The sequence below is a fragment of the Rhopalosiphum maidis genome, chromosome 2 (genome assembly GCF_003676215.2).
Source record: "Rhopalosiphum maidis isolate BTI-1 chromosome 2, ASM367621v3, whole genome shotgun sequence".
In the NCBI taxonomy this organism is placed as follows: Eukaryota; Metazoa; Arthropoda; class Insecta; order Hemiptera; family Aphididae; genus Rhopalosiphum; species Rhopalosiphum maidis.
This window is the reverse complement of record NC_040878.1, coordinates 84130948-84143589: the sequence shown is the minus strand read 5'-3', so window position 1 is coordinate 84143589 and position 12642 is coordinate 84130948. Positions and strand designations below refer to the sequence as shown.

The following is a 12642-nucleotide window of genomic DNA, read 5'->3' as shown; positions in this document are numbered from 1 at the left end:
TATTATATTTATATGTATATTATATGTATATAGTATAATACATGCATACACATTATATTTTTTGTATTCTTATAAAATAATATATTATGTAGATTTAATATGTATTTAGTTGTCTGGTAAAATTTATTTTGATCATAAAATGTACTTAAGATTAAAAGACATGATATTTAGTTTGAAAAATGTTCTTGTAATTTTCAAACTAAAGTGCATATTACATATTACATACTATATAAATAAAAATAAAAATAAAAAAAATAAAAATAAATAATATTGTGTCTAGCTCATCAAGTATGAACATGTGCCGTGGCATTGTGAATTTGGTTTCACTTATTATTATTATTATTATTTGATCGTAATGCGTACATAAATATTTTTCTATGCATATATATTTTAATTTAGCACTATGTTGACATAATATATCATTTGAATTAAAAGATTATTTAGATGAGACATCAAGATTTTCTTCTGCTTTTTCACAGCAGACTCTTAATTATGTATCATAGAGTATATAGCATTCAGCGACGTTTGTTAAATGAAATAATCCTTGTATAACTAACGTAATTGTACTAAAACTACTAGTGAAGTTTCTGATCCTAATTTCAAGGTTGCTACTATAATCCTTTAGTTTCGTCTGACATCAAGGATAATTTGATACGGCAGCCGTTCTCTTCACGAGAGATAAGTCCACACCACCCAAAATCCAGCAACTACTCTCCGCACTCGTATTCAGAACTATTCCGAGACTACATTATTTCTATTTATATATATTTATCAGCAGCTCGTGTAGATAGGTATAGTACGCGGTCCTTTAGTGAAAAATCCATTATTACATGCTCGCCGAAAACAAATGCATATATGACACCGACATTAAGTAGGCAACTAATATTTCACCGGTCTAATGTGAAACAGTAATAAATATTATAATAATCTTATAAAATACTGCATTAAAATTACCACGTGACGTTGGTTAATGCATCATTTTGATAATGTTTATTCCCGTCAGTCCTGGACGCATAATATTATTATAACTTAATAAACGCTCATTGTATAATGACAGTGCCGATTTGCAGGATTCGCTACTAAATCATTTATTTTTACACTCCGTTTCGATGTCCGAATCATTTATTTTGTCTTTTGCGATCCATTTACTTTAGCTACATTTGTACGTATATATTTTTTTTTATTCATGTAAATCCGCCACTCGCATAGAATGTAAACTGTCAAACACTATATCGTTATTTCGAGGTGTCGTGTACCTACATATATTATTATGTTGTGTAGCTGTGGGGCTCATTAAAAAACGATTTGTCCGGACGATCTACGCGTCGCCGCGATTACCGTCGTCGCGGGGTTGTTAACAATCGCGTGCGTTTATATATCACATATTCATTTATTTTATGTATATACTTAGCATACTTGTATTTTATTAATATATATTTTAATTTACAAATGTGCGTGTGTTTGTGTGTCCGCAGGCTGACACTCGTGCTGAGCGAGAAGGAAACGCTATTGCGTACCATGGACGTGATCATGGAACGCACGCAAGACTTCACGGACAGCGCGTACACCAGGCACGAGCATCGGGAAAATATACTGACGCTGTGCGATCGCGTCAAAACGCATCTCGACCAGTTGATCAGAGCTGGAGCCAGACTGGTAAGTTATGCGTTCAAAACATATTATTATGCCTGTATAGGTACCTTCGGTGGACGAACGGTTTGCGGAAATAACGATTTAAATTTCAATGCTCGCATTATATAAAGTTTCTGATACCCGGTACTATCAATATTTAATGTCAATGATAACGATATGACGTAAATACGTGGCCCTCGCAATTTCTAGAACTGTCTCTGCCATTATATTAATATACGTCATACTATTATTATAACGGGTTAATGTATAAATGGCAAGCGAGGCACAGTATAATATAGTCGCCGTTGACATTTAATCAAATTATTCTAGTAGTTGTACATTATTATTACTATTAAAACAAATTTTACGAAACGTGATTTTCCTTGTTGAGTTGTTTGTTACACTTACACGTATAGTGCAACTGAAAATTTTTATTTAAATAGGTTTGATTTTTCTTATTTTAAAAACACAAAAGTAGTTCAAAGAGTATGAAAAATATAAAATTGAACATAACATGTGTCTCAGATAGACAATGTAAAACACGCTAACGAACACTTTTAAAATCACTTTGAACGTCACGTCAACACGAAATATTTACAGTATACATTCCATGTAAATGTAAAGAACTTTACACGTGATCTGAACTTAAATACATGCAGAAAAGACCGCATATAAACTAGAACGACGAAGAAACTCTGTAGTATACTAAATAAATTAACCCGTGAATATTTAAGTTGTTATTTAATATTTACAAGTTACATAATATACATTATAGTAATAATAACACACAAGTACACAACAATAATATTATATTATATTGATGTTAATAATTTTATTTGAATTACAAAATTGTTTAAAATAAAATATTTATAACCAACATTGAAAAGTAACACACAATAATTTAAAAACTTAAATTTTGAAACTTTAATATTAATAAAATTGATTTTGATTTTAAGCTTTTGAAAAATTTACTATTTAGTATACAACAATAAAAATATATATGTATATTTTACTTACAAATTTATTCACACATACATAAACATATACCTACAATCCACATTCTACATGGTTACATAAATGATAAATGTGCATAATGTACAATATTGTATATATTTATAAAATTATATAAATTAATATTAATGTATTATATGTATGTTTACACTGAATCTGAAATATAAACCATCAGGTGTTATTAATTTACTAATGAAAAAACAATAAGAAACAATAAATTAAATTCATTTATAAAAAATATCCATTTTATAAAATATTCAAAACGTTGAAATTAACTGCTAAATTGTGCAACTTAAAGTTACTAGTAAACTCATTCATTTTATCAAATAAATAGTATAACTATAGTATATATACGAATTTTTGAATCACCAAGTATGATTGAGTAATATTAATTTCTATTATTAGATATTATATTGGATAATTTTTTGTAAATGTAACTAATTAAACTTATATTTGATTCCAGGATTGAAAATTTTCTTAAATCCTTTTAAACAGGTATAATAAATATCTCTAATAGAAAGTGGTTATTAAAACCAACTTCTACTTGTATAATAAAATAATATCTGTTATTTATACATGTAGTTTAAATCATTTCAAAAGTTATTTTAAAGATAAAGTTTACTGACTTTTTAAAAGGATACATTGGTTGTTCATAAAGTTTTGGATCAGATAGTATGAACGTTGTGAATAAAATACATCATACAATAGCAAAAATACTTTATTACTTCATTACATCATAATATAAAACCTCTAAAATAAGTCATAAAAGTCTTTTTTAAGACAAGAGTTAAGTTTTTTTTAAGTTTTAAAACTTTAGCATGGATTTTCATTTATTATAAGCTGTGAATGCCTAATTAAATATACTAGATTTATTTAACTATTTACGTTAATATTGAATTTTTCTATTTTGATCGTCGAAGATTTATTATATAGGTAATTAATTATAGCATAACACCGGGAATACTAAGACAGGGTTTAAGATTGGTTTAGTTCGTCTGACACCGGTCAATTAAGTGTACGGTATATCATCCCTATGTAGGTTAAACATCCCTCTTATTACACAAACATCCATCCATCCACTCAGGCACACATCAATAATGAATGAACACAACTGTACACATTATACGCATTCTAATTTAACTACTCTGTCATTGCCAACTTCTAGACGCATTGTATGGATTTAAACAATTCAAATTAAAACGGTTTTAATTATGATCGTTATTTCTAATTTGATATTCTACCATAAGTATTATGTTAATAATTAAAGTACTATTTTTACACCATTTTTATGGTTAATAATCACCTATGTAATAAAGGAGCTATATTATATATATATATATATATTATACCTATAAGTACTTACCGGATAGAATTTTATTATTACATTATTTTTTCGATCTATTTATGAAAAATGAAAAATAATTTGGTAGTGTATTCATTACGTTACATTTTTTGTCTCAAATGTGGTTTTGACTTGAAACGTGTGTTTTTGCATCATTTTGCATCATTTTTGCAAAATCGTATGCATTTGATTAATATTTTAATATTATTTTGAATTTTGATATGAATTTGCGTTTATAAGTAATTATTATATTCTTAATATTTTTTTAGACGTTTCATTCAAGTTTTTGAGAAAATTTACAAGTTTTTTTTCCAAAAGTGTTAACGGAATAAAAAAACCCTATTTTCATAATTCGTATAATTAACTGTTAAGAATTCTCACAAATAATACCGGTAAACAGAATCTCAAATAAGAATATGAATCTTAAAAACGTGCAAAAAAAATGTTTAAATTAAAAATATATAATAGTTGGTTAGTCAATAAGACTATAAAAATTAAAAAAGTAATAATAATATTAAAAAAAAACTTTAATTTGACTCAAAATAACAAAAAAAGTGTAACAAAAAACAAAAAAAAAATAGACGTGTATAAAAATAATATTTTAAGTATTTCTATATGAATATAATTAAATATAGAATACTAAGAACTCAGTCACGTCTTAAATACAATAATTAAAATTCAGATACCCAAACACAAAAGAAAAAAATAACTATTAAAAAGTCTTACGTGTCCCGTTTGGTTTTGACAGTTTATGTTTTATTCTTATGATCTTGTCGCGTTTAATTTGTAGTCAGCCCATAAACCAATACAAACAATGTATCGTGTGACCAGCTGTTATAAAAATGCACGTAGTATTTTATTAACACAATATAATATAAATAATGACACAAAATGTATTTAAAAAAATATCGAAATATTATAGAATTATAGTGTTATCGTTCGCCATTAGGTTTACTTTTACCGCTAAACCGCAGTTTATACAGTTGAAACATTATTCGTGCCAAGTCTAGCCCAATTTTAGTCGTTTTTAAATTCGCATGAGTGTCGCCAAACTTACTCGATGATGTGGTGGATCTGGTGGTAAATATGGTAACCGTGGTTAAAACACCGACGAGGGGCTGCAAAAAAAAAAAAATGAAAGAGTCTAGTGTTGTTTGAGTGCGACAAGCTAAAATGTTTATTCAATGCGGTACGGGCAACAAGTATATAATGATGTATATATGTATTAAAATAATAGGTGTGCGTGCGTCAATTGGCGCACCACTGTGTTATCGACTTTTGTTTGAGTCAAGAGAATGTAAAACGATAATAACAATGACGATAAAATGCACAACGATGATAATAATAATAAAACAGTAGTAATAAATCATTTTTGGCTGTTAAACGTTTTAAATGATTAAAACAGTATTTCAATTCATTAATCAAAACAAAACAACAGAAAAATATGTTAGGATGTTAGGATAGTAATAAATCGATATAATATTATTATATTTATTATGTAGCGCGTGTATGTCAGTGTACAGAACTCGGTCAAATAATACTGAAAAAAAAAAAATAAAAAAATACCGTAACGATTGAACCGGATAAGACACTGACTGTAAATACAATATGCATGTACTATGTATATAAATAATAGCTGTATTCACACATACCTACATGATACACGTACATAAAAAATATATTACATCTGTTTTTTTTATAATATTATTTTTGCCTCTGTTGAAAATACTTTTACACGCACAAAGTCGATATTGGTATAAAATACTTTGTACAAATATGTAATATACCTACTTAATAATATTAAACTGAATGAATAATTTTATTTTCCTCAAATATTCGTTTTTATGTTATTTTACAATCATATTAGATTCATAATTTTCGATGTATTGAAATAAGTTAATAACAGTGATGATATATTTCAAATTTATTGATAGTTGATCTTAATGACACAACAATAAACTATAGTGTTGAATAAATTAAGAAATTAAAGTTCTGAATGACAGAAGCACAGAGCTCCGATGAATATCATTTTTTAAATTCGATTATCATACGCGGTTAGCGGTTGCTTTAGTTAAAAATTTAATAAAATACATAAATGTGTTACGAATTCTAATAGGCTCAACGACCCAACTAATTTGTTGTTTTTAATTTAAGTTCAAACCAACTCAAGGTTTTTGGACTCTTTCAGTCTTTGTTTAAAAAAACCTCTATCTGAAGTATAAACCTGTAACCATTGTTGCTTGTATCAGATATTTTTTAAATTAAAATAAACATAAAAATGCATAAAGTTTCTCATTCTATTTTAGTAACAATATAATTATTTTATACTGGCAGTTAGCACTTTATTTTATAAGAATATAATTTAAGTTAGATAATTGGTAACAAAACATTTAAATATATTCTTTTTTACAAATTTAATAGTTGTTCATTATAAATACCTATTATATTAATAAAGCTGTTTAAACTATAGTAAAATTTGATTTATACTATTAAAGTTATATTATATAGTTACAGTAATGGTTAAAATTTCATGTTGTCAAAATGAAAAATAAAGTTTAGTGTATGAAAAACTTTCTTGTTTTTTTTTCTGTTCGTTACATGAAAAGAAAAACATGTTTTCAAAAATGTATAATTCTGTATTAAATATACTGTCAAAATTATGATAGATGGTAGTCTGAAGTTTTGTTTTTATTGAACAATATTATACCCTGGTTATGATGCATAGGTGTGATATACTGATATTGATTATATTACAAAAGGTAGGTTGGTACATGATAATTTTTAGTAATATAGAATGTTTTTATAAAATCTGTTTTAATTTTCATTTTAAGCTTCATAAAATAATGGATCAAAATAATAGTTCTTACACTATATTTTTATTATCGTTGTTATTTTAGATTTATTTAGAAAATATTTTAAGTTATTAAAATTATTTACGTAAAATTTGAACAAATATTTGTCGTGTCATACCATAACTTTATGTCCACTTAAATTAACTTTTATATTTGATAACAATTTATGGATAAAAAAATTAAATAAACTGTATTATAATTATAAACCAATTTAGTGGATAAATTAAATTTTTAAAAATCCACTTAAGTGCACTAAAAATATGACCATTAAAATAAAAAAAATTGTATTACTACGATTTATAATCTCGAACCTCGGTGCTTGCATATTATTTAATTTCTACGCTTTCTAAGTTGTATACTAAATAATATAATATAATATTATGTTCAGTGTCTTGTATAATTCCAAAAATATTTAAACTAATTATATTTCATACACACCGGTTAAATTTACCAACGAAACCTTTGTAATAAATCGTTGACTTTGTTGTTTATGCGTAATTGGATGAACGTTTGTACCATGAATAATATAAATAATTGGATCGAATCCATATAAATTTAAAATCTATTGATGTCCTAATTTTAATTTAATTTTAAAATTGCTATTTTATTGGATACATAACAACCACGATGCTGCAACTCGGGGATATATTATTTAAAACAATGTTTTGAATATTTTTTAGGAACAGTGTGACGAATATTCACCTACGAAATCGCTGGAAGTCGCCGTAAACCAGTGCCTCGACGCCACCAAAGAACTCAGACTGCAGCTCATAGCGACGTGTAAAGAACAATCCCATGACTTACCTTTAATAATTAGGACCGGGTACGATCTCGTAACGTGCATACAGACCACGTCTTCCGACGGAGATGTCGATAGTCTCAACAAGTACGGTGATCAATTCGTAGAAGTCGTAGACCAAATCGGAGAAGTATGTCAAAATATATAAAAATAATAATAGTAGTAATAGTAACTAGTAATAATAAGAGCCGTAAAATCGTAACGAAAATATTGTGTCTTGATTTTCAGATTTGTAAAGTACTCAGGCACATTGCGACTGCAGAATCTCTTCAGGTTTCTGCAAAACATGCCGAAGTTAATTTACGAGTGTACGCACCACAAATTGTTACTGCTGCTCAAGCATTAGCTCACTATCCTTGTTCAAAAATCATAAAGGAAAATTTAGAAGGTCGGTCATCATCATTGATAATTATATTTTATGTCTTTATCGTTTTTTTTTTTCAAAAATATAAACGTATATGTAATTTGTTTTAGTATTTGCGGATATGTGGCAAGCTTTAACTCAAGATGTGTCTACGGTGTGTAAAGAAATTATGGAAAAACAAATACCGGAAAAACAAACATACATGTCACTCCCCAGGCCAGGCGTAAGTTGACATAAAACATAATTAAGTTTTTGTGTTTATTTTAAAGACTGTTGATTTTGATGACAATATTGAATTCGTTACAGAAACATGGTACGACGACGAAACCACTGAAATCCGTGAGACTAGATTTATCGGTAAGATATCGAATTATGATTGTATAGAACTATTAATTGTGGTCGAAGAGATTTTTTTTTTAACCATGATTTTTCTATCCGGCCCATCTCACGCAGGAACAAGATCAAATCGCTAAGGCTGGTCTGGAAATGAAATTGGCATCGAGTGAAGTAGATGCGGAAGCTGATCGGTGGGGCGCCGGCGAAGATGATGACGCAGCCAACGAAGAAGGCGCCAGCGTGGACGAACGGGGCAATGCGACGAAAGCACACGAAGACAACGACATTGTGCGCAGGGCGAAAAACATGTCGGGTATGGCGTTGAGCATGTACGAGTTTACCAAGGGTGACGGCGGTTCGTCGCTGAGGACCACTCAAGATTTGTTCACGCAGGCGGAATACTTGGCTGAGGAGGCTAATAGGCTGTACAAATTGGTCAGACAATTTTCGTATCAGGTAAATAATATATTCTGCTTTCCGTGATGTTATACTCTTTCTTCACAGTAAAACAAAACTTTTTTAAAAAAATTGAAATTTAATTGTGAAGAATTTAAATGTAAATGTTTTTCAAATATTTTTTGGCCACCATTTAATAGTATTTTTTTTTTATTACGTTTAAAAAAAAAAATTTAAATACCAAATAAAATATAATGTACAGAAGGAATTATAAAGGGTTTAAGGCATACCATGGTAAATTCTGTCAAAATTCGAGATTTATAATAATTATGATTTCGTAGAATACCTATATAGAAATGAAAATATATGCAATAACGTTTCATTGCAAAAATAAATAGATAGGACCACAAAATATTTAAAATTATTTCCAAAAAATAATATTATCCATAGCTAGATGTCTACTGTTTTTAAACGCGTAGTACCTACCTACGCGCCACAGTGGATTAAAAGTTGTCCGTTGTGTGTGATAAGTAAATAAATTAATAATTTAATCATCGAACTAATTCTACATATTATATACCTCTATTATTTATTGCTGTAACTAATTTTAAAGTGAAACTTCCAAATTATTATATTAGGTACTTATTTTGTATTACTTGAATATTCTGATCATTAAACTTGTTATGATTGTTTTGAATTTCATGTAATATAAATTTAGTGTGCTAATGTGATGTTTTAACAGCGTGGTTTTGTAAAAGTAGACTAGTTAACATTTTTTTTCGTTTTACTATAGCAATATTTGTACATCGCATAATTTAAATTTATCATTTTTATATGGAACATGATTTTGTGTTCTATGAATTCCATTTAACCGAATAGCTTATAGCTAACTTTAACAGGTTCATGTTGTAATAAAGTATTTTCTAATTTTAAATCTGATAATTTGTGTTTTTAGGTTCCTATGGGTGCAAACAAAAAAGAACTTTTAGAACAGTTAGATCAAGTTCCAACATACGTACAACAGTTGCAATTCACCGTAAAAATGCCTACGGTTGGTAAATCTGCTACGTTTTCAAAGGTTGACAGTGTGATTAACGAAACTAAAACGTTAATGAATGTTATATCAAAAGTAGTCACGACCTGTTTCGTATGTGCTACTAAAGTAAGTTTTATTCTCATAATATTGTGTACCGTAAACCACGAGAAAATGTTTATAAACTGATTGTAATAACCGATCAATGATCGATTTTATTTTATGCGTATAAATAATCGTCCTTCTTTCGTCCTCGCATATCGTATACTCACTCGTACTTTAGTTTATAACTATTTTTCTCACCAAAAAATCAGTGATCTCAAGTATCTCGCATATTATTTTTCCGTTCAATATGCATTTGTCCTTTTGTACCTTGTACATAATTATTTAAACACATCATCCAAGCTCATATTTTAATATTAAATTATTATTTTTTAGTACAACCTGGACTTCCAAGGTCTGTCGACCAGAAGCGGGGGCTTCGGCGACCGTGGCGAAGACGGTAGTGGTGCTGGTTCCGGAGGCGAAGGTGGCAAACTGAGTGGAGGATCAGGCTCGGATGGATCCATGTGACAGTTTGGGATGGGGCGGAGGAGCAAAGGGGATGGCCGTCGCACCCGCGTGTCGTTCCTACTCTTCTGAGCCCGTGCAGCTACACTCACAGCCAGCACGAAACCCACAAACTATTTACATGGCTTCCAAATCCCTGCATACAACCAATACTACTGGAAAATCATTTCCGGTATTTGGATTACTAAAGTTACCGGATAAGTTTCGCTCAACAAATAAAAGTAGCATAAAATATATTTACATTGTATTTGTCTATAATAATGTTTATTCGCCGTCGCCGCATCAGGAGGGAATGGCTATTACAATATTATATCCGTGATACGATCGATTTAACTCAATCGCGCCCTAGACGAATAGATTCTGTTAACGTTCGATTCGCATCGATTTACCGTGTTATTTGTATTATTAATTTTTAATATATTTTATCAACGGCGATTCACCTAAGTTAAACAATCATTCGAGTACAGTTTTTCCGAGTTCGAGTGTGTTTTAATAATGTATCGTGGTATGAGGCGTATCTATTATAATCGTATGAAACAAAACGATGCTATAACGTACGCTAATGGATGGTAACTATACAATTCTAAAGTATAGTGAACACTAAATAAAAACGACACGTTAATACGATTTGACTGACAATATAAGATTGTAGGTTCAATGTTTTGGGCAAACAGCAATGTATACACATACATTTATATAATATAAATAATTTTCAACAAATGTCTTGATTTTTTGAATCATAATAAAACGATGTCACTAAAAATGTTATTTAACTTAAACACAATCTTAAGCTTATAGACAATCAGGCAATATAATTTATTAGGACACAGCTAAGAAAGATCTACAATATGAAATCAATATTTTAACTACAAAGTATAATATAATATATTTATATATTTATATATATATATATATATATATATATATATATTTATGCGTGTAATATATGAGTAATAAAACGGTGTTCATTAGGATATCTTTTACGATGGACTTAACCTGACTGCTCATATTGAGTACCTATTATTTGGTTTGTTTTGATATTTACTTGTACATAAAAATACTATTGACTGTACAATTTTAACCTGAATTTTGATATCATTCGGCTTTAAGTCATAATAAATTCATCGCAATATAGATGTGTTCTTAATAATTAGCTATTATTAAATAATAATTATAATATTACCACACATACTATACGATTTCATTTGCATTGGACATCTAATTCCAAACTATCAAAATTCATTCAATAACGATTCAAATAATATTTGACTATTTTCTACAATGTGAAAATTATGAAAATTATTAATATTTTTTCTGAGATGTCAAGACTGTGTCTTCCACTCAAAAAAAAAAAAAAGTTTTCCATGTTAAAAAAAAACTTCAAAGTAGAATATTAAGCTATGTGTCTTCCCCAAATTGTGTTCCATTGCCCTGTAACTTCCCGTGTGTTTTAACTTATTAGATATAACGATCTCTGAAAAAAATTAGTTGTTGATCAATATTTTATTATGAATTGATTATTTTAATACAATTTCGAATAATTATGGCGTTCTATTTAAATGCCAAATTTTAAAAATTCGCAAATCTTTTTTGGCTTTAACGTTTTTTAACGATCTTTAAAAGTGATTTTGTAAATACATACATTATTAGACTGTGCCAAATTTTTAACATCGTTTGATCAATTTTAAATAATTTGTATACCGTGTTATTTTTATGTAAATTTATCAAAATACAATTTGTTATTAAGAGTGAAAAATTTCAATTTCTTCATCGTTATCGTATTACTATAATAAGATCGTTCATATTAATAGACACTACGCATAACAATAGATAAAGAAAAAATATCGTTTGCTTTGAACTGATGTCCAATTAACCGTGTACATAAAACTGTTGAACGAATTACATACTGAGCCATATTTATTTCTTGAAGTATAAACTTTGATTTAAATGCGTTCATTTTTTTTAAAAAATAAATATGCATAATAAAATGCAGTCAACAATTATTCATCATTTTTTTTTAAGATCAATAATAATATTTATTTTTTTTTGTAATCAATTGTTTCGTGCGATAATTAAATAATTATTTATTTATTATAATACACGTTATTAGGGGCTTTTATTTATACATTTGTTTGATTTTATAATATTAAAACTGAATTGATAATTTTTTTTTATTAAATCTAAAATATGTTATACAAAACGATAATATTTATAAAAATTAAAATGTAGATCAGTATACAAATGGATTTATATATTATTTTTGTTTTTGTAAAGAATCGTGAATCCGATATAAATAAATTGATGCAA

The 12642-nt window shown here is 28.1% G+C and overlaps 1 protein-coding gene across 2 annotated transcripts in view; it reads left to right on the top strand.

The window, feature by feature from the left end:
• The window catches only part of LOC113553255 (alpha-catulin), a 45636-nt gene extending 33240 nt beyond the window's left edge, over window positions 1–12396 (top strand). For both annotated transcript variants that reach the window (XM_026956484.1, XM_026956485.1), the window contains exons 6-13: window positions 1476–1656; window positions 7518–7766; window positions 7865–8024; window positions 8111–8223; window positions 8307–8357; window positions 8454–8792; window positions 9688–9894; window positions 10204–12396. In XM_026956484.1, coding sequence (XP_026812285.1) covers window positions 1476–1656; window positions 7518–7766; window positions 7865–8024; window positions 8111–8223; window positions 8307–8357; window positions 8454–8792; window positions 9688–9894; window positions 10204–10338 — 1435 coding nt within the window. In that variant the 3' untranslated portion in view covers window positions 10339–12396. The remainder of the gene's footprint in view (window positions 1–1475; window positions 1657–7517; window positions 7767–7864; window positions 8025–8110; window positions 8224–8306; window positions 8358–8453; window positions 8793–9687; window positions 9895–10203) is intronic.
• The last annotated feature ends 246 nt before the right edge of the window (window positions 12397–12642 follow it).